The following is a 24,087-nucleotide window of genomic DNA, read 5'->3' as shown; positions in this document are numbered from 1 at the left end:
TATGAATTTCACATCCAATCTTCGGGACAGCCGTGTGGCTTTATAGTCGCTTAGCGCGCTGCATGGTCATTACGCACTACCTTAGGACGAGATGTTCGAGACCCGCAGGACGCTATTATTTTTTTCTCTCTCTCTTTCTTTGTTTTTCTTTTGGCAGTTCAGCTTCATTCCAATGTCATTACCCCACGACACACAGTCACTCAAGTTCCTTTTTTTTTTGTCGGAGGCTGGAGGTTGGATTAGCTTCATTTATCGTACGTAATGTTGTAAATTGCCTTTGGTATACAGTGCCCCGCTTGCCACCTTTCGTTTTCTCTTTCCTTTTCTCTACGTTTGTTCCTGTTACACTGCACAAGACAGGTCGGGAAATAATTTACATAACTCAACTGGAGCAGGAATGGCAACTGAATAAATTAACTCTAAGCCAGGTGTATGGCGTCTAGCTCATCTCTTTGAAATTCCAGATTGTTATTGTTTGATCCAATAGCGAAATTGTACACAGGTTTTCTGTTGCTATAGAGGTATCTTGTGCCACATGAGTAGAAGGCATCACTGTTTAGTAGTAGTAATGAACTTTTTCATGTCCCTCCATGTCAGTTATAGGGGTTATAGGGGTTGTGTGTCTATCTGCCAAAGAAAAGGAAAACTTATTTTCGTCATGGCTGTTTCTTTATACGTAGCCGTAGGTGATGAGTGTTGTTGGTATCTGAGCAGTGAATAACACAACATCAGGCTGAAATCCCCCTTATATACTCGCTAAGCGTTCAATTGATATTTATCATCTTGATTTATGTAGTCAATCACTGCTAATGGACGGTTACAGAATTATGTTATGACACCTTTCACTGAAAGTTTGTAAAGCAAAGTTTGTGGACAAGGCAAGCAATTGTACATGAATAATACCATTGATTTCAGAGGGAAATTATGGTATACCTAAATTAATGTAAGGGTATCATTGCTTTGGAATTGCTGAGACAATATTATCTTGGCACGAGGGCTTCCACTTCTAATAACTGATCCCTTTGAAGATGTGTCAGTCACGGGTGATCGTCATGATTCACCTTTCACGTAGAAGGTATACGTTCCACACTCTTAGTTCGAGAAGACTTACCATCATACTTCAAATTGTGATTAAAGGTAAAGACTCAAAATCAGACAAGTTGACGTGTTATGTCTATGGAAGGTGATTTTTTTTAACCATGCATTGACTTGACAACGTTTAAGCACCTTTAATTCAGCTGATTTTGCTCCATTTCCTCTGAAACGTAAGTATGTGGTAGCTCAGACAATAAGCTGCAGTAATCATGCATTTTATTTTTTCAAATCTCATCAGGTTGATAATTTTGCAGCTAAAAACTGAAAATGAGAATGGAATGTGGACAAAACGATTCCTGAATCATCTTTCACATATAAGCTTACGTTCCTCATATTTTCTCGTCAAGACGTACATGGCCGAGAGGATAAAGGCGACGTCACAAGAGACGTGAGGTTGCACACGTACGGGTTCGAACCCCGTAAGAGCACGAAACAAAATACTTATATCTTTTGCTTTTTTCCTTTTATGGAGTATTCACCTTCGTCCATGTAGAAATCACGTTTTCATGTAAACGTACACACACACACACACACAAACACACACACACCCACACAATATCCCTTTGTTTTGTGTTTGAGACCACATAGCTTTGACAGGCAACTTGGACTTGAAATTACAAATGTTAAAGTGAAGATGACTCTTAAAAGACCGCATGGCCATGTTTGATTTTTTGTTGTTTTTTTGCAATATAAAGACCTATTGGTAAATATTCATTCACATATCCTTTCCAATCAACTTGCTTGGACACGCCGACACCAAACGAAATTTTTTAATTAGTTGCATGACAGAAACAACTTCATCTGAATTATGTAGGACTGTATAAAGAATTGGACTTCACGAACATTTCTCAATATTACTTCAAGTCGCTACTTAACATTATTTTCGTTGTCGATCACTGAAAATGAGAATGGAATCTGGTTGAAACGATTCCCGATTTATCTTTGTAACTGTATATTGATCGAATCCACGCGGCCACTCGTGGGAAGTTGAATAGCGCTATCAGTCACTTGACGTATATAGCCAAAAAACTGAATATCAATGTATAGCATACATAGATATATTTAAGTTTCGCACAAGATCTTCGGATCTTCCGTGTGGCAGATTTGCTTAGCACGCTGCGTGTTTATAATGCCCGACCGGAAGGAGAGAAGTTAATCGAGTCCCGCAGGACTTTTTCCTTTTATTTGTTTTCTTTTTTTTTTTCCTGCAGTTCAGCTTCACTCTGATGTCACGAACACAGCTACTCTATTTCCCTTGTTTTGTATTGGAGTTTGGAGGTTGGGTTTGCTTCATTAATTTTGTCACACGTAATGTTGTAAATTGCCCCTTGAATTAAAACAGTACCCCGCTCGCCACCATTCGTTTTCTCTTTCCTTTTCTCTTCATTTGTTCTTGTTATATGTAGCAGGATATTTAGGAACGTGTACGTTTACATAATTAACAGGAATGGGAACTGAATTAATTAACTCTAGTCCAGGTGCATGGCGTCTCGCTTATCTCTTTGGAATTCCAGGTTGTTATTGTTTGACCAAATGACGGAGTTAAAGACAGGCAGGGAAGGAAGTGACGTGATATTGCTTCATAATGAGGAATTTCGGGCAACACCTTTCCAAGTGTAGTGATTATGACGGGGTTCTCTGTCGTTTATTTTCGTCATGGTTGTTTCACTAGTTCAGCCATAGGTGACATATGTTGTTGGCATCTAGGAGAATAGAACAGATCTGTACCAAACTGGAATAGCCCTATAAGCAATGTGGTAAGCGTTCAATTTTTTGCATTATCTTTCTTCTTTAAAGCCAGTCACTACTGATCGAAATACACAATATAATATGACACGTTCTACTGGTAGTTTAGGAAAAGGGAGTTAATGCACGATGCAATGATAAATGTGCTACCATTGATTTTAGAGACGTCATTGTGGTGTGGTACTGGTGATGGTAAGGGAACCATAGATTGCTTTTAAAGTAATGAGACAATCATTGGACCTTTGCATCAAGACCGTATTCCCATCTAGCATATAATGCATGTTCGTGCGGCGTTGTTTTTTTTTTTCTTAAATCCTGAAGTGGGCATTTTCTTTTTCTTGTTTTTAATTCAAGAATGTTATATCTAAATTTGTTTCTTTCCCCTAACATTTTTTTTTTGTTGAATATAAAGTTGGACGTTCCGTGACCGAATAGAAAAGCAGCGATTTAGTTACAGTTTCAATGCATCTTGTTTACCATCTTCTCATACATTAAATTGATGGTTTTTATATTTGACATGGTCTGTCTATTTGCCAGTTTATGCTTATAAAACACTGCTATAACAACTAATACATTTGCTTCACTTGTCACACGCAATTATATGGATTGCAGTTGTGCTTGCAGTTTTCCTTTTGCCACCTCTCGTTTTTCTCTCCCCCTTTCCCTCACTTTGGTTTTGTTATACTGCAGATGGGAATGAGTACAATAACATAACCCAACTTGAAGGCCCGGTCCCACTGCACTTACGGATGCAAAGAGGATGTAAAGCGTACAAAAAATCTTGGCATCCCTTGGAAAACGCTACGAATCCGCTGTGTACCCATCGCATACGTGTTTCATCCGCTCTATCCATCGAGCATCCGTCCACTGTGATTTCATCCGCGCAAAAAGTTTTAAGCTGCTTAAAACTTTTAGAACGGATGAACTTTCCGCTGTGTACGATGTAAATCCGCGACATACGAGCAACAAACGTTGTATGTCCGTGCGGCATCCCTTAAACGTCCGCTGCATCCTCTCTGCATCCTCTGGGCATCCTCGGAACTCACATCCGCTGCAGCTAAAAACGGAAAGAGGGAGGAAAGATATGGTACGTGGAACGTCTTTATATCGTTAACAGCACGTTAATAGAAAGGATGTAAGCGTATGCATCTCGTATATAAAGCATTTCGAAAGCATCCCCTCTGCATCCGCTCTGCATCCGCTCTGCATCCACTCTACATCCGCTTTTTCTGCTATGCGTCCGTTTCGCAATTATCTCCGGTAACCCCTTCGGAGCTGTCATCCCCTTCCATCCGCTTTCATCCGCTAGGCTTCCGATGAACATCCGTTTAACATCCCCGCTACATACTACCCACGTCCGTTCTATTTCCGTTCTGTTACCGTCAATTTTCGCCAATTTTGTCAATTTCTGGAGCGGATGAAAGCGGATGAAGCCATCCCCGAAATTTTGCTCGTCCGCTGTGTCCTTTCTGCATACGCTTTGTGTCCGTTGGCCAGTGGGACCGGGCCTTGAGGTAGGAATGAGAACTGAATAAATTAACTCTAGGCCAGGTGTATATAGCGTCTCGCTCATATCTTTGAAATTTCAGGTTTTCATTGTTCGACCAACGGAGTTGAAGACAGGCTTTATGTTGCTATAGAGGTATCTCGCGCCACACGAATGGAATGCATACGCTGTTTAGTATTAGTAATGAACTTTTTCATGTCCATCCCTGCCAATAAAAGTGTGTTTGACGAGGTTCTGTGTCATTCTGCCTACGAGAAAACAAAGTTTTATTTTCGCCATGGCTGTTTCGCTATGCGTAGCCGTGGGTGATGGATGTTGTTGGCATGTGGGCAGTAAAGAACCGAGTATCATGCTATAATACCCCCCCCCGTTAGGTTCTAAGCGTTCAATACGGTGATATATCTTTCTTCTTTATTATATCAATCACTGCCGATGGAATTACAGAATTATGTTATTACACGTTTCACTCAAAGCTTAAAAAACAAAGTTTATGCACGATACAAGTAATGGTGCATGAGTCCTATAGACCATTGATTTTAGGTGAGAAATTATGATATGCCTCTAGTAGGGGTGTCATTGATTAGGAATTAATGAAACGATTAAGCACTCCTTCCATTTCTAACTGTCCCCTTTGAATGTGTGTCGATCACGTGAGATCGTCATAAATTATCATCCACGTATAAGCTTACGTTCAAAGTGTACTCTTAGTTAGAGGAGACCTATAGTTACATGGTTAAAGGCGATGTCTCTTTCGCTGGAGCCGTACGTTTGGCCCATTTTTCTTTTGCCCTTTTCTCTTTAATTGAGGTATCACTTTCGTCCAGGATAAATCACATTCTCATGTAAACAGACTCACTTGCTCTATATCCCTTGTTTTGTATCGGAGGCTTCATTGGTTTTAATGCTGGTAAATCTCACAGGCTTGTATATAGCTGAAAGAGATCTCTGAACTGATCATTGTAATAGCAAGATTAGAGGGAGTCATATTGGTTATGTAAATAATGGTCAAAGGTCATGTTTCAAAAGGCCACTGTTAATGCCAGGATGGTTATAAACACTTAATTGTCATGTTTTATTTGTACGTGCCGAGGATCACTTGGACCCCGTTTACAGTGCGAGGCTCGGCCGCGGCTCGGCCGCGCCGAGCCCACCTTCATTTCGGTGTAAACGCGCAAAAGGCCAAATGCGGGGCCAAAATTGGCCTCGCATTAGGCCACGCTCTGGAGGTGGTCTCGGCCGCGGTCGAGCCGCGGTCGCGCCCGGCCTTTTTCGCAGTGTAAGCGCAAACTGGGCTAAATGCGCGGCCAATTTTAGTCTGGCTTCCAAACCCTCGCCTGTACTATTTCGCTATTCAGGATATTAACCACTTCAACGTCGAAAACTAGGATAGTTTAAGGTGGTTTTGTCCTCCAAAGGTTTTTCTCCTTCGGCAAAGACCTTTGCCCGAACGGCGCCTTCGTCGCCACGGAATTCAGTTGGCAAAGGATCTGAAAACCAGACAATACCAAATTGCGTTTGTTTAAAAGTAGATCGCCACTACGACAAAATACTGAAAGGTTTGAATCAAAAGTGCGGCCGAGCCCGGCAGTGTAAACGGACTAAATTGCGGGGCTCGGCCTCGCAATTGAGGTTGGCCTTGGCCGCGGCTCGGCCGCGGCTCGGCCCAGCCCCGCACCGTAAACGGGGTCTAAGTTTATGCATTGTACGTACTCAAAAAGTCCGTAAATCGACTTAGTCGCACACGCACAGAATATCCACTTAGTTTGTGTGACAGAAAAACAAATGTGATCTGAATAATGTAGGCCCAAAAAAGTTCAACGAAGTATCTCATTATAACTTCAATGTGCTATATTACATTCTTTTCTTTGTCGATCACGGATGACCGACATCTGATGACCCCAAGCGTATCACCTAACTCGTCTTCAGTGTGACGAGTTTCATATCTCGTTTTTTATTCTTCTTTCTTTCTGGACAATTTTGTGTCGTCAATATCTCAAGAATGACATTACGAAATAACATGACATTTTCAGTCAACATGTCTCATGACAAAATCTAGCCACAATAAGGTTTTCATGACAGTAACATATCTATGACGTCATCTAGGCGCCATTTTGTGATTTTCGGACCTTGTCACATGATCGATCATAACTTCATAACTAGATGTCATTTCTGTATCATTTTCGGTGGACATCAAGTTCAGGTCACGCTCTATCTTACTTTTTAACGCTAGTTACACAGGTCATCATTACGCGCGCGTAAGCGCGCGTCAAAATTTCAAAAGGCTCAAAACGACTTCCCAATGGGAAATCTCGAAGTTTCAGACAATTTTAAGCGTTTCAAACATTTTCTCGCGTGCGTGTCCGTCCGCGCAATTTCGCGCGCAGAGCCCGTAAGCAACATGAAAATGCAATTTTTTTGACTGATTTGGATTCCTGATACTTTGAGTAACAATATCCATTGATTTCTGATCGATTTCGACCTATAGCAAAGGAATGCACTGGCGTCAAAGTTGAAATTCCACGTGCGCGTCTTTCTGCAAATATAGTGAAAAAACATGTCTTTGTTTATTTCGCCATAGCTCTTTAAATCGTCCGTTGACCCTATATTTCTATTGCATATTACAAAAGTATATGAATTGTAAATAACATTCCTGGTATCAATATTGCCAGGAAAACGCGATGACGTCATCATATCGTCATTTTAGATGAAAAAAGTGGAATTGATTTTTTTGAGGTACTGTTTCTGACATTCATTTGCTCGTATCTCTGTTGTTTAAGCTCAATATTATCCCAAATTCAGATATGTTGCAGTTTGAACATTTGCCTTTCAAGTCCATGTAATGGTTTTGAAATATGATGACGTCATCACACTAGAAATTGTGATTAAAGGTAAAGACTCAAAATCAGACAAGTTTACGTGTTATGTCTATGGGAGGTGATTTTTTTTAAAACCATGCATTGACTTGACAACGTTTAAGCACCTTTACCTCATCTGATTTTGCTCCATTTCCTCTGAAACATAAATATGTTGTAGCTGAGACAATAAGCTTTAGTAATCATGCATTTTATGTTTTCAAATCTCCTCATCAGGTTGACAATTTTGCAATTTAAAACTGAAAATGAGAATGCAATCTCTACGGAACGATTCCCAATTTTTCTTTGCAACTGTATATTGATCGAATCCACGCTGCCACTTGTGAGAAGTTGAATAGCGCCATCACAAGTCGACACTGTCACAATAGTATTTAGATTTAAGTTTCGCACTCGATCTTCAGGACAGCCATGTGGCATAATCGGTTAGCGCGCTGGTTCTTCATAACGCCATACCGGAAGGTGAGAGGTTCGACCCCCGCAGGACTTTTATCCGTTCTTTCTTTTTTTCTCTTTTTTTTCGGCAGTTCAGCTTTACTCCGATGTCATTTATCGTATTATTTTATCAAGTGTACGTAACCCGTGAACACGGCTGCTCTATTTCCCTTGCTTTGTATTGGAGTTTGGAGATTGGGTTTGCTTCAATAATTTTGTCACACTTAATGTTGTAAATTGCCCCTTGTTACAGTGTCCCGCTTGCCACCATTCGTTTTCTCTTTCCTTTTCTCTTCATTTGTTCTTGTTATACTGTAGCAGGATATTTAGGAACGTGTACGTTTACATAACTAACATGAATGGGAACTGAATTAATTAACTCTAGTCCAGGTGCATGGCGTCTCGCTTATCTCTTTGGAATTCCAGGTTATTGTTTGACCAAATAACGGAGTTAAAGACAGGCAGGGAAGGAAGTGACTTGATATTGCTTCATAATGAGGAATTTCGGGCAACACCTTTCCAAGTGTAGTGATTATGACGGGGTTCTCTGTCGTTTATTTTCGTCATGGCTGTTTCACTAGTTAGCCATAGGTGATATATGTTGCTGGCATCTGGGAGAAAAGAACAGATCAGTACCAAACTGGAATAGCCCTATAAGCAATGTGGTAAGCGTTCAATTTTTTGTATCATCTTTCTTCTTTAAAGTCAATCACTACTGATCGAAATACGCAATATAATATGACACGTTCCACTGGTAGTTTAGGCAAAGGGAGTTAATGCATGATGCAATGATAAATGTGCTACCATTGATTTTAGAGACGTCATTGTGGTGTGGTACTGGTGATGGTAAGGGAACCATAGATTGCTTTTAAAGTAATGAGACAATCATTGGACCTTTGCATCAAGACCGTATTCCCATCTAGAATATAATGCATGTTCGTGCGGCGTTTTTTTTTTAATCCTGACGTGGACATTTTCTTTTTCTTGTTTTTAATTTAAGAATGTTATATCTAAATTTGTTTCTTTCCCCTAACATTTGTTTTTTTGTTGAATATAAAGTTAGACGTTCCGTGATCGAGTAGAAGAGCAGCGATTTAGTTACAGTTTCAATGCATCTTGTTTACCATCTTCTCTGACATTAAATTGATGGTTTTTATATTTGACATTGTCTGTCTATTTGCCAGTTTATGCTCATAAACCACTGCTATAACAACTAATACATTTGCTTCACCTGTCACACGCAATGACATGGATTGCAGTTGTGCATGCAGTTTTCCTTTTGCCACCTCTCGTTTTTCTCTCCCCTTTTCCCTCACTTTGGTTTTGTTATACTGCAGATGGGAATGATTACAATAGCATAACCCAACTTGAAGTAGGAATGAGAACTGAATAAATTAACTCTGGGCCAGGTGTATATAGCGTCTCGCTCATATCTTTGAAATTTCAGGTTGTCATTGTTCGACCAACGGAGTTGAAGACAGGCTTTATGTTGCTATAGAGGTATCTCGCGCCACATGAATGGAATGCATACGCTGTTTAGTATTAGTAATACACTTTTTCATGCCCATCCCTGCCAATAAAAGTGTGTTTGACGGGGTTCTGTGTCATTCTGCCTACGAGAAAGCAAAGTTTTATTTTCGCCATGGCTGTTTCTCTATGCGTAGCCGTGGGTGATGGGTGTTGTTGGCATCTGGGCAGTAAAGAGCCGAGTATCATGCTATAATACCCCCCCCCCCCCGTTAGGTTCTAAGCGTTCAATACGGTGATATATCTTTCTTCATTATATCAATCACTGCTGATGGAATTACAGAATTATGTTATGACACGTTTCACTCAAAGCTTAAAAAACAAAGTTTATGCACGATACAAGTAATGGTGCATGAGTCCTATAGGCCATTGATTTTAGATGAGAAATTATGATATGCCTATAGTAGTGGTGTCATTGATTAGGAATTAATGACACGATTAAGCACTCCTTCCACTTCTAACTGTCCCCTTTGAATGTGTGTCGATCACGTGAGATCGTCATAAATTATCATTCACGTATAAGCTTACGTTCAAAGTGTACTCTTAGTTGGAGGAGACCTATAGTTACATGGTTAAAGGTGATGTCTCTTTCGCTAGAGCCGTACGTTTGGCCCGTTTTTCTTTTGCCCTTTTCTCTTTAATTGAGGTATCACTTTCGTCCAGGATAAATCACATTCTCATGTAAATAGACTCACTTGCTCTATATCCCCTGTTTTGTATCGGAGGCTTCATTGGTTTTACTGCTGGTAAATCTCACAGGCTTGTATATAGTTGTAAGAGCTCTCTGAACTGATCATTGTGATAGCAAGATTATAGAGGGAGTCATATTGGTTATGTAAATAATGGTCAAAGGTCATGTTTTAAAAGGCCACTGTTAAAGCCAGGATGGTTATAAACACTTAATTGTCATGTTTTATTTGTACGTGCCGAGGATCACTTGGACCCCGTTTACAGTGCGAGGCTCGGCCGCGTTCGGTGTAAACGCGCAAAAGGCCAAATGCGGGGCCAAAATTGGCCTCGCATTAGGCCACGCTCTGGAGGTGGTCTCGGCCGCGGCCGAGCCGCGGTCGCGCCCGGCCTTTTTCTCAGTGTAAGCGCAAACTGGGCTAAATGCGCGGCCAATTTTAGCCTGGCTTCCAAACCCTCGCCTGTACTATTTCGCTATTCAGGATATTAACCACTTCAACGTCGAAAACTAGTATAGTTTAAGGTGGTTTTGTCCTGCAAAGGATTTTCTCCTTCGACAAAGGCCTTTGCCCGAACGGCGACTTCGTCGCCACGGAATTCAGTTGGCAAAGGATCTGAAAACCAGACAATACCAAATTGCGTTTGTTTAAAAGGGTAGAGCGCCACTACGACAAAATATTGAAAGGTTCGAATCAAAAGCGCGGCCGAGCCCGGCAGTGTAAACGGACTAAATTGCGGGGCTCGGCCTCGCAATTGAGGTTGTCCTTGATTGCAGCTCGGCCGCGGCTCGGCCCAGCCCCGCACCGTAAACGGGGTCTAAGTTTATGCACTGTAAGTACTCAAAAAGTCCGTAAATCGACTTAGTCGCACACGCACAGAATTTCCACTTAGTTTGTGTGACAGAAAAACAAATGTGATCTGAATAATGTAGGCCCAAAAAAGTTCAACTAAGTATCTCATTAGAACTTCAAGGTTCTGTATTACATTCTTTTCTTTGTCGATCACGGATGACCCCAAGCGTATCACCTAACTCGTCTTCAGTGTGACGAGTTTCATATCTCGTTATTATTATATTCTTTATTCGCTTCTTACAAAGCACGTATATATACAGTAAAATATTCCTAAAAACATGCAGATACAATGTGTAGACATGGATACAGAAATGAAATATAAAAAAAAAAAATTAAACAGACACACACATAGGTCTAAAAATGCCCTCAGGGAGATCCAGCAGACATCCACATATTTTCGCCCATCCAGCACAATGTACCTCACTCTCTGACTACTAGTACATGATGTGTATACACAAGTGCGCACATGCGCCCGTGCATGCTCTCATAGACATGCACACATTGTTCAATAAGTACGATGTTCTACTATGCACCCGTATACGCACATTCGAATGCATTCACAATTTGGCATTCACTCGCTCCCATACACTCCCGCAAATAGTAGCAATATGACAGTGTGCATGTATATAACTATGTGTACATGCAGCACAACATGTGTATAAAATTCAACAACTGTCCCCGAAGCAGTCATGATGATAATTATAAAAAGAAAAAAAAAAATGCATCTTTTACTCTATGTTCTGTATAATAGTGTAGCCAGTAAAAAAACTGCATTCTCCCTGAAAGTATTTCATTCCAGCTACACTATGCCACATTAATGTAGACACAGATACGAAATCAACTCATTACATTCTTGAGGGTTTAAAAAAGAAAATTCTTTGTAATCCCTCATATGTATCAATTCCCTTATTTGCTCGGCATTCCTCATGGCTTCATCCATCTCACCGCATAATGCCTTCCATCTTTCATTTATCTTCGACTGGTCTAAAAAATACCTACTATTCAAAAATCTCAAATTACCACCTAGTACAGAATATGCTCCAAATCTACTCATTCCTGTTATATAAGAAGCAATCTGATTCTTTGTGTTTAAAGATTTTGTTATAAAATTCAAACACCTTCTATGAAACCATAATTTAGGGCTCATCATTGCTGATAAAAAAGGCAAGAATGCATTATGTGTCTGCCATGGAATTTTCCATACTCTTCGAACAGCAGTTCTCCAGTGTCTATATAACGCATCTAAAGAGGAGTCATATAATGGACATAACTGAGAGCCATAAAAGCTACAACAAAATTTTTTAAACAAAACATTACGTACCTCACACTTGGCATATCTAAAATTACTCAGTAAAATATTACACTGACGGTTAATTAAAATCACCATTAATTTTAGACAAATCGGCATGCAAAATATCATTTGTAATAATATGACCAAGATGACATAATAATAATATATTGTCTACAACTTTCACATACTCTCCGTTAATTGTTATCCTTGGATCTACAACTTCTTTTCCATCACATTTGAATATAATAAGCTGACTTTTGTCACTATTAAACTTCAAATCAAATTGAGAAGCATATTTTTGACAGATAGTAATCATTTCCTTCAGAGCTGACACATTTGGGGATAAAGTGATCAAATCATCAGCATAATGAGAAAACGCCACTAAACATTTGACCCATGTAACAGCCTTTACCAAGTGCCTGCAGTTGATGCAGAAGCCCATCAGAGACAGAACATACATGGAGACAATATACCACCTTGTTTAACTCCATTTGAAACCGTGAAAAAATCAGAATAAACTCCATTCCATCTGAGTCTGATCTTCTGATCTAAGTACATATTTAGCAACAGCTTGCAAAACATTGGACACACCCCTTTGCCTAACATAATTTCAAATAATCTGACAAAGTTGACTCTATCAAAAGCTTTGCTGGCATCCAACACAAGACCATAAACATTGCTCTTATCATGGAGAAAATATGAAACTGTTTCTCTAACCATATATACTTGTGCACATTGTCGTAGATATCCCCTCTTTAAACCCAAACTGTAGATCACTTGTGCATAAATGATCTAGTTCTCTATTCATAATAACTAATTCTAAGATTTTTCCAATTATACTACTCAGAGTTATTGCACGAAAATTACATGAGTTTCCAAGATTTGCCCATCTTCCCTTTGGAATAGGGACCATTGTGTTTCTAAGCATATTTTCAGGTGTATACCCATGTCTAATCATTGCGGTAAACAACAAAGCAACATATCCACTTACAGCGTTGTTACCATAAATAAAATGATCTGACATTACTCCAGTAATATCGTCTTTCTTAGACTTATTTAGCTTTTTTATAGCATTGAACACTTCAGCTGCTGATATACCATGATCACCATGAGTACATGAATCACGCCTGCATTTTTCATTCAGTAGACTATCAATGTTGTTTTTGAGAATAGCCATTTCTCTTTCATCAAAGGAAACACTGTTATACAGATTCTCAAATTTGTGTGGAAACATTTCAGCAATATCCTCTTTTCCCTGCTTTCCATCAACTACATTTGGATATCTTTTCACATTTTTAACACTGTTACATTTTTTTACCTCTTTCCACAAATTTTTTGAATTACCAGATGCAATATCCGCAGCAATTTTATCACTTTTTATTGATTCAGCCTCTTTCAGTATTCTTTTTAGAGCTTTATGATATTCAGCCCTTGATTTCTTTCTAATCTCAAACAACTGACCCTCTTGTGGACGTCCATTCTCAACCCACATCTTATGCCAAAACAATGCATTTTTAAAAAACGGATCAACATATTCATTCCAGCCAGGTATCACTTCACTCTTGACTCCTGAAATATCTTTATCAAATATTACATTAGCTGCTGTCAAACATGCATTAATTATATTCTCACGAAAATTATCTATATCACAGTAATGATCATTACAATTCGTCCCACTGCAATGAATAGCACATAAGGGGACATCAATCTTCTCTAACAAGCCTCTTAGTATTGATTCATACCTATTGATGTCTTCCTTTTTGGCATATTTCCAGTTACACACAACCTCCTTTTCTCCTAGAGGACCTGGAATTGATTGATTCTCAGCAGCCTCAGAGACGTTCAGATCCAGTACACATCTCACAGCCACATGATCAGAAAAATTATGTACTGTGTCAATACATTTGTATTCTTGAACAGACTCTGCTAGATTTTCACTTGTAACGAAATGATCAATCAATGATGTATAGCATTAGTCCCTTTACTTCTGTAGGTGTAATCAAACATACAACACTCATCTTGTGTGCAAACTTTAAAATTATCATTGAAAATTGTTAAAAATAATTTAGTTTGATAAGTATCTCTGGAGATATCAGTGTTAAAATCACCACCAACACAGACATAGTCAAGATTGGTTCCTTCCAAACAAATCTCAATATCATTTAAAATTTCCTGGTACTGCCGTAAGTTACCGTACTGTGACCTATCATCACACGGCATGTATACATTGAATAATAACATTCTCTTCATATCTTCAAAGGTTATAATAACTGCAGCCATTCTCTTACTAATTGAATCCAATCTTACAGGTTCCACTTTCAACTCATTACTTTGTTTCCAGATTATAGCTGTTCCTCCATGAGGTCTTCCCGACAACAAAATTTCTTCATTCATTGCACTAACCCCATGTTTCCCTACACCATTTTCATCGTCTATTATTATCAAACCAGGGAAACTGTGATTCATACAAACCATGTTCCTGTAATAAAAGAAAATCACCACGCTTAAAAATCTCCTTTAAAAAAGGAAGTTTGGAGTCATTTGCACATTGGCAATTATAGGTGATAAGTGACAGTTTGTGATTCACTTCCATTTTCGATGATGTTCACCCAGGTCTCTCTCTTGCCTTTTCTCTCCATCTCTGTACGCAGATACCATAGGGTCATATACTTTCCTCCATGACTTTGTCCTTTTCATCCACAGAAACTGACAGCTTGTATGACTTGAAAACTGCCTCCATATTTGACTTACAAACTATTTCAGCTGTGTCAATACCTTTGCTCTTTATGTATCTCAGCATTTGATCATCAGAGGTTGTTTTCGCTACGCGTGAGATGAAAAAATCTCGCTTTGGCAGAGGTGCACCATCATTATGACATCTCCCTTGACGGTTCCATGAATCCTACGCTTCTGACGCTGACTCCTGTTTACCTCTCTGGACTATTTTTTAGAAAGTCAGAATATCTACGTTTACTCCGCAGACAAAAACAAACAAACAATCAAACAAACAAACCTACAACTATATACAATCAGGAAAATTCTCATCATTTGATGTTATATTACGGTATGATAACAGTGTTTGCACGACGTTCTTAGTATTTTCGATTCACCTGGGGGGTGTTTCATCAACGTTTGTCAGCGCTAAAAGTTGTCATCGCTGACAATCACCATAGTAACAGTCAGTGACCAGAGCATCTCATATCTCATCAAAACCGAGGATTTTGCTGAAATTGTCAGCGCTGACAAACGTTGATGAAACACCCCCCAGATCTACCATGTCTACGGTCCTTTTCAAAGACCACTATTAATAGTACGCAATGACTGTAACATACAATATCTCTTCTGTCGTTCGCTGTTTTGCTATTATTTCTCTCTCGCTCTGCCTTTCCAGGGCTCCTTGCCATTGTGGCTACCTGTCTCTCCCTGCTATTTTTGAGTCTCCTCGCTCTTGATCCTGCGCCCAATGACGGGGTAAAGTCCACTCTGCGTCACTTCCTATCTGCCACTGCGGCATTCTTGCGGGGAAAGACCGCCCTCTCTCGTCTGCAGAAACACTGGAAGAATCCTCGCCGAGCCCAGGATCGCCTCCTCCGACAAATTCTCCGCGAAAATGGCGACACGGAGTACGGCCGACGATACCGACTTCGAGACATCAAGGACAGAGATGAGTTCAGGGCTCGCCATCCACTCACAACATACGAGCACTACCGTCCTTTCGTCGAACGGGAGATGAACGGAGAAAGAAACGTTATGACCCGGAAATTCCAATCCAGTTATGCCAGGACTTCCGGTACGACTGGTCACTCCAAGCTGATCCCTAGGACGAATAGACTAGGGAGACTCGAGAGCTATCTGGATATTCTTTACGCCATCGTTTACATGACAAATCCTGATATGGGGATAATTCAGAAGCAACTGTATCACTATGTAGCCCCCGTAGTCTCTAGAAGTAAAAATGGCGGGTACGTCGAAAGTGCCCTGACATTAAGAGATATCAGAAGGTTGTATCACGCCACACCTCCAGCTGGTTTTGGCATCCACTCCTACGAGGTTGCGAATTATATCCATCTCCTGTTTGCCCTGCGTGACAGGAATCTCGATTCCATCTGCGTCTTGTTTCTGAGTACGCTCGAGAGCATGATGAAACAACTCTCAAATTGGTGGGAGGACATCGTCCACGACATCGAGTTCGGAACCATCAGTGAGGGACTCGATCTCCCGGACGACATACGGTCGGCATTGACAGCTGAACTTCGTGGAGGCGACCGACAGAGGGCACTGGAATTACGGCAACAGTTTGTAGCCGGACTGGACAACATCTTGCCAAGGGTGTGGCCGAAGCTCAGAGTCATCCTATCTTCGGACAACACTGGAATCTGGCCCAAACTAAGAGAGAAATACTCAAGAGGTATTGTATCGACCATTACACACAGACCTACTCGGACAGATATTATAAACTCACAGTGCGTACTTAAATCTTACTTCATTCTCCTTCCCTAAAACATTTTCCATACGATTGGCAAACTATTAGTCACAACGTTTTTATACCTCAAAGGAATGCCCCAGGCATAATTTTGTCTTCCAGTCTGTCCGACCGGCCCGTCCACATGTTTTTATAGTTTTCACAACTTAAGAAAATTTGTTCAGTGAATTGCGTTGTCTGGCCGAGTTATTGTGTGCGTATTATTTTATACTAATATGCACTTAAAGTCTTTTAAGGTCACATATCAGAAATTACTAACCTATGACCCAAACGGCAATTTCATCTAGTAAATCAGCTAGTCATGGTATGTGGTGATGATTTGGGAGAATGTGTAGAAATAAGTAGATACACCATTCTTTACACAGTGAGATAGTGATAAAAAGTCAAAGTTCAAGGTAAAGAACAAAATAAAACAAAAACAATACCGGTCTTTTCTTAATGTAACTTCAGCCAAGAATGTAAAAATAACGTAAGTTTTCGTATTCCATCAAAAGCTACGAATTGAGGGAGTACGAAATTTGATCTTAGTGTGGAATGAAAAATTGGTCCGCCTAGCATGCATTGGGCTGGGGTGGTGCAGGGCTGCGACGCTGCCTTCCATATTCAACTTGCAACGGTGTGAGTTCTTAGAGAAATGTTGCCACAGAGTTCGAAATGCTATCATTATATTTCGGGGTAATAATACCCCCCCCCCCGTACCCCACTCCCATAGCATTTCAAACCCTTCGTTCGAGACGCATTTACTCCAGATGGCCGTTCTTCCATAGGGCCCTACCATCATTGCTACGCCCGCATTTTATTGAGGTCATCCAACGAAACCAGTACCCACGAGTCATACAGCCCACCAATTCGACATCAAAAAAAAAAAAAAAAAAAAAAAGGTCCATGAGTTATACAGTCCACGAGTAGTACAGCCCAAAATGAGTTCGACGCTAGGTAAAACAGCCCACGTGTTCTACATTACAACACGGGTTTGATGTTTGTTTGTTTGTTTGTTTGTTTGATTGATTTTTCTTCCAACACAATTTCATACATAAATCAATATTCTTTCAGTAATATCACATAAAATATCAGTATACAGATTACAATGTACATGATTCGAAGAAGGAAATAAATGTGTAAATTAATTCCTTTAACAAAATATACATCGTATTACCAAATTTACAAATGATTACGCGGAAGAAGGACTGCCACAAAGCAAAATCTTTAACACGTGGCAGCCCAGGGACCTACAAGGTTGTATCTACATAATACACGTATTATATTTAGCGGAATGGGGAAATACTATTGAATATAATACACTAATGCATCATGCTTTATATGCTAGTGCATAGATACGAATAGAAATAAAGTGAATTATATGATGATGATGATGATGACAACGGGGTAATGACGAGGGGAAAAATGTGATAATGAAGATGAAAGTGATGGTGGTGATGATGAAGGTAATGGGAATGAAATGAAATGGTAGACACAGAAACATTGCGTACATTTGCTGTAGTTTTAAATCCAATTTACTGAAAAAATTGTGATCAAACAAAACGAAGTCTATATTCATAGATTGTACTCTGACAGTAACATAGTTTTCAATCTAGTCTTCAAAGAATATAACGTTTTACATGATTTAACATAATCTGGGAGTGTGTTCCAAAGGTTTGGTCCATTATGTCATAGATTTTTGTGCAATTGATAATTTGGGATTTACTAAATGAAAATTTTGCGAATTCCGAGTGGGATACGAATGGACAGTATTATTCAGAAATCGTGAAAAGTATTTGGAAGTAAATTGTTCAAATATCTAAACATAAAAAGCAAGGAGTGAAATGTATTTATATCAAATATATTTAGTGTTTTTAGCTGATAAAAGAGCGGATTATTGTGGGCTAAATATTGTGAGCCAGTACAAATGCGAATGGCTTTCTTTTGAATAAATGAAATAGAGTTGAGTTTAGTCTTCGCACTTGTAGCCCACACGAGATTACAATACATAATATATGGCAGGATTAAAGAATTGTAAAGCATAAAAAGAGTACGTTCAGGAAGATAACTTTTCATCTTTATAAGAATACCAATATTTTTGGAAATACAGGTTGTAACAATCATAACGTATGTGATCATTCCAAGTTAAGTTTTCATCAGTGAATTAATGTCGAGCTCATGGGCCTTGTTTGCTTAGTGTCGAACTCATGGGCTGTTAGATTCGTGGGTGTCGAACTCGTGACGTGACCCCATTGTAATAGCAGGTATGCCTGAATTACACCTGAGTCAAAATATGGGGTGGTGGTAATGGGCAAAATCTAAAAGGAATTTGTCGAAAATCTCTCGGATGTGTTCCATGATATAGTGTATCCGGGGATGTACTCACTGGGCGGCATATCTTGTTTAAGAGCCCATATAGCATCATATTCACAGTGCTCCCTGGATGTATTCCCTCTACCTACCACCTACCAGGTATCACTTTGGTTTCCGGTGGTTACGGATGTTCAGAGGGGTTTATCATAGGGATCCCCATTTGGGACTGGGAAGAGCGACCAGAGATGCTCTTCCATCCCACTTCAAACTTTTTCGAGTTCATCAGGCTGCAGAAAACGTAAGTTTGTGCCAACTGTTGCTCTGAGAGCACAGAGCAGGTGGAAATATTATAGCGGATAGGAGGCAACGCTTGGCTAACGGTTATAGTTAAAGTAGAGAAAGTTTGGATGCAGGCTGCTGTGTAGTTTCGCCGTCTAAAGATGTCTCACTTCCGAAAGATGATGTCGGAATTAATGGTGGTATAGTTGGTGGGGATGTAGGGTGAACAAACCAATCCAGAATGATAATATGACGTTTTTAAAGTGACAAGAACATACGGGATGGGTGTTTGAGAGGGCAATCCCCAACGTCAAACGAGGGAACTTTTGCATTCATAGAAGTTGAACTCAACCATCTCCTGCTCACTTCTGGTTGAAAATTTGACCTTTTTTTTTTTAATCAAAACAAAAAGAAAAACGAATATTCACGGAAAATGTGAATGCCTAAATCGTGGTAGTATCTATACTGTCGCGTCTTTCATTGCGTACTTTGTCAATTGAGGTGGACCTGAGGGGAGGGTGAGGGAGCTTTTGCACTTTCAGAATTGAAATTCAACGATCTATTGTTAACTTTGATGGGATGTTTAGAAAGTGATAAATAAAGAAACATATACATTTCCACCATATTTACCTTTTAAATTGGTTCAGAGATACAAAAGCCGTGAAAAATGCAAACAAAAGATAAAATAGGAAAATTAGAGGGGAATGAATCGTAAGCATACATGATGATACATACAAAATGATAATCGAATATCTAGAACAGTTTACACTTAGCTTAATTCTTGTCTCGTGAATAACGACAACCTATATTGTTTTATTTTGTTGTTGGGGTTTTTTCTGTTTAAATCAGCCACGAGAGTCAGCCTGAAACGATGTTCCTCGATGAACTCGAGATTGGCCAGGAGTACGAGGTTGTGATCACCCAGGATTGCGGCCTCTATCGATACAGACTGGGAGACATCATTCGAGTCACTGGTTTCCATGACAACTGTCCTTCCTTTCGGTTCTTGTATCGGTCAGTGAGAAGAGTTGCGTTCCTTTTGTAACTAGCGAGCTTTAGATCTGCGACGCGAACGCTTAGACGACGCAGCCTCCCGATCGGACAACGGAAACAGCTGTCTCGCGCGTGTGCAGAACACACACACACACACACACACACACACACACACACACACACATATATATATATATATATATATATATATATATATTTTTTTTTTTTTTTTTTTAAATCAGCGTCGTCTTAGCGTTCGCGTCGCCAGGCAGAAAATTTTCACAGTAGTGTATATCAGATAAGTGATCTTCAGTTGTTTTGCCTCATGAACAAAAGGCACCATGGATACCTTCCTATCTATGATCTTTTACATGCATACTTTCTTGATTTCTTTAAAACGGTACGAGCTGTTAAGCGCAAGCTTACTCTAGCTGCGATAGTTTATGACTATAATCTAAGTTGTTTTTAAGGTTTAATTTGATGTTGTTGATACTAGTTAGAGCTTCTTTGTGATCTTAATCACCATATCCTATAATTCAAATGACATATTCTGGCAATGTGTAGTCGTAATAATATTGTCAATATGAATACGAGAGTTGCATGGTTGGAGTGCCCAATCATGTTATGATTAGTGTCTAATTAATGATCTTAATCAACGATGACATCATTGTCTCTTCAGGGGAGGTAAATAGATTTACCCGGAGCTATGATAAAGGTATACCATGTACATCTCTACTGCTCCCACTTTTACTTTCACTTTGTGCCATTTTCAGTCTTGGCCTGATGCTGAATTTGCGATACGAGAAGATTGACCAAGGCGTCGCACTCCAGGCACTTCAGGCTGCCGTGGATCGCTGGCCGGGCCGGGTCAAACTGACTGAGTTCGCCGCTGCCGAAAGTACCTTGCTCTCTGAAACGTGCACTGGTGAGAATGCGAAGAATACATGGAGTTACACCGAAACTGATATATAACGATTCCAACGATGCCCTAATGAGTAGAAGCAACAGTGATAATCGTAGAATGATAAAACAAAGCATAGCTTTAAAAGTTGGAGTTAAAAAAAACCCCCCAAAACATATCAGTGACAGCTGCATCTATAAGCGTGCGTCAAGATGGGTAAACTGTGATTGATGATATCATCCTGTACTGGGTGCCATCTACGTACTACCTTCTCCATATCTTTGCTTCTGTACGTTGATATACCGCTCAGCCTCTCGCCGGGCGTTGCCAAACACTAACTCTTACAAGGTCAGTTTCTACTCCTCGTCCATGAACTCTCTCCCAGGCACACCATTCCTGTTATCAATATAGGTGATTCCCATTTCACGCCTTCCTCTCTCCCTCTTCAATGCGTCTATTCCCACTCCCTGCTCCCTTCCCCCTCCTGATCCCATTCCTTCCCTTCTCTTCCCTTCCCTCCCCTCTCGATCGAGATCCCCTTTCTATATCCCTTTCTCCCCTCCTCTGTCCCCTGCCCCTTTTCCATTCGATCCTCTTCCATTTCCCTCTCCCATTCCCTTTCCACTCCTCTATCTCTTCCCCTCAAATGTACCCTTCCCCTCTTCCTTTACCCTCTTCCGTCCCTTCTCCCCTCCCCCTTCCTTCTCATTCTTCCTCCTCTCTCCCTCTCTCATCTCCTCATCACTCCCTTGTGTCACTAGGTTGTCATCTGCTGATAACTTTGTATCGGATGCGTCCCTTCTTCCGTAACGAGCTTCTGTAAATGCTTGACATTTTTTTTTTTTATTTCTGGTTTTCAACTTGCTTTGTTTTGTTTGTTTTTTTTTTTCCTCCTCTAATTCAGCCTTTGAGAAGGACGAAATTATGCCATACTACCTGCTCTTTGTGGAGTTAGAGTTCCCATCTGGAAATGAGTCGTGTGAAGAGATCACACAAGAACACAAGGCACTGGTAAATATCTACCTTGTAGAACGCATTATCAATATCGACTTTTGTTCTCTCTCTCTTTTTTTTTTTAATGTTTAATCAATGTCAAGGTCCACTAAATTACACACCATGCCCAAGCTTAACACAAGAGTGGATGCCCCCCCCCCCCGCCCCGAACATAGACAGGTTTATGAACGGTATTCGAACGTCATCGCTGCACTACTTTCGAAAAGTTTCTCCTTTGTAAACATAAAGCTCATGATGATTCTCATGGAATTCCCGTACTAGCAAAATAAAATGCCAACGTGGGCCACTCATACAAGTGAAAGAAATTAATGACAACACTGTTCAAGCCAAGGGACAACTAGGCCGGTCGGAAACAGTGGATACTCACCGCTGGACGGGTATTTTGTACGACATGAATACTATGTTGAACAATCGCTTCTTACTATGAATCACATCTTATTCTTTATTCAATTTCAATTTCTCAAAAATGGGGGTATATCCCTCTGAACTCTCCAATGTGGTTATCTTGAACATTCTGCTTGGAACTTTTGATACTAGAGTTCTATCCACGGAGCTGAAGAGAAAGTGTAGATTAAAATGCCTCTATAGGAATAATGCTGATCCACCACTATCCCTGCCTCCTAGGTCCGTGATGAGCATCGACAGCTCTTCAGCGATTAGTACTTCCTTCCTTCCTTCATTGATTAATTAATTAATTCATTCAGTCATCAGTCATTAATCAATCAATCAATCAATCAATCAATCAATCAATCAATCAATCAATCAATCAATCAATCAATCAATCAATCAATCAATCAATCAATCAATCAATCAATCAATCAATCAATCAATCAATCAATCAATCAATCAATCAGTTAATCAATCACCCATTCGATTTGATCATTCATTCGATTAGATCATTAATCAATCGATTGACATATGACAAACAATTATTGCTTAGCGAACTTATAGTTAGTCAATAAATACATGTTTTCACTGTGTTTACTTTGTTCTTCTTTCATTTATCAGTTAATCCGTTTACCGTTTCATATTCCATTCGATTATTTTACTGTCAGCTCGATCAGGAACTGCGTGACCGCAATAGCGACTACGAACGGCTCCGCCGGGAAGGTGCCATTGCGCCCCCTCGAGTTCACATCGTAAAACCTGGAGCGTTCGAGGCGTTGAAGGGCCATATTTTGGCCAACACCAGCACCACTGCTAACCAGTACAAAGTACCGCGCAAACTGCGGTCGGAAAACCTGGTCGAGTTCTTACTTCAGCAAGTCATGTGATTGACCCGGGTGATTGTATAAGTCACAGAATTGCCCAGATAAATTACGTATCTTTAGTGTCCTGATGACAAATGAAGATAAAAATCCAGTGAACCGTAGAATACACATAAAGGCCTACAGCGATTTACTGATACAAACCATATATATATTTTTCATGCTTATGATATGGATGAATAATGATAATGAGTAAGATAACCCAAATCATCTTAAACATATTGTTATGTTTTTATAGGATGATTTGGGTTACTCTGTGCAACAGCAATGCTCGTGATGTAGTATATAATATATAGGTTGATGGCATATGCCTTCGACCTATTCCACAGTTAGTGCTTATAAACCCAATCAACAAGACATATCTTTGTGAACAGTATCAGTCTCAAACATTGGAGGCATGTTTCTCTGGTCTATGTACAGATGTTTGTCTACGTAGATATCATTCATTTAGTGTCGTCAAGTGATACCAGGATATGGTACTTTTCTGCAGCACTTCGTTTTTAATCAGAATGTGAACTACATCGACAGATGCTTTTGATTGTAAATTGAAAGGTTGAACTGTCGAGCAAAATGACTTTGTCGATTTAGCTCTTACTACATGAAGCTTTTGTTGGATTGACATTTGGTGTTAGTTTTACCAAGATTTGAGTAGAGTAACAAGTAAAACACATTCTTGCTATAAGCCTTTATACTTACAGTATACAGTGTATTATGGACAGTTTTGTTGTACATTGCACAGGTATATCGCTTTTCCTCTCTATGCAACTGGGTATGTGTATACGCACTTCACATGTGTATGAAAACATGTGTGTGTGTGTATGTGTGATGGCCTTTATTCATTGTATACG

The 24,087-nt window shown here is 39.9% G+C and overlaps 1 protein-coding gene across 1 annotated transcript in view; it reads left to right on the top strand.

The window, feature by feature from the left end:
- The window catches only part of LOC140243899 (uncharacterized), a 63,278-nt gene extending 39,457 nt beyond the window's left edge, over positions 1-23,821 (top strand). The window contains exons 2-7 of the mRNA XM_072323569.1: positions 15,401-16,417; positions 18,944-19,082; positions 19,913-20,077; positions 20,830-20,981; positions 21,862-21,968; positions 23,027-23,821. Of these exons, the coding sequence (XP_072179670.1) occupies positions 15,401-16,417; positions 18,944-19,082; positions 19,913-20,077; positions 20,830-20,981; positions 21,862-21,968; positions 23,027-23,245 (1,799 nt within the window). The 3' untranslated portion in view covers positions 23,246-23,821. The remainder of the gene's footprint in view (positions 1-15,400; positions 16,418-18,943; positions 19,083-19,912; positions 20,078-20,829; positions 20,982-21,861; positions 21,969-23,026) is intronic.
- The last annotated feature ends 266 nt before the right edge of the window (positions 23,822-24,087 follow it).

This window comes from Diadema setosum, chromosome 20, assembly GCF_964275005.1.
Source record: "Diadema setosum chromosome 20, eeDiaSeto1, whole genome shotgun sequence".
In the NCBI taxonomy this organism is placed as follows: Eukaryota; Metazoa; Echinodermata; class Echinoidea; order Diadematoida; family Diadematidae; genus Diadema; species Diadema setosum.
The sequence above is the reverse complement of the archived record's forward strand: the minus strand, read 5'-3'. Positions and strand labels throughout refer to the sequence as shown.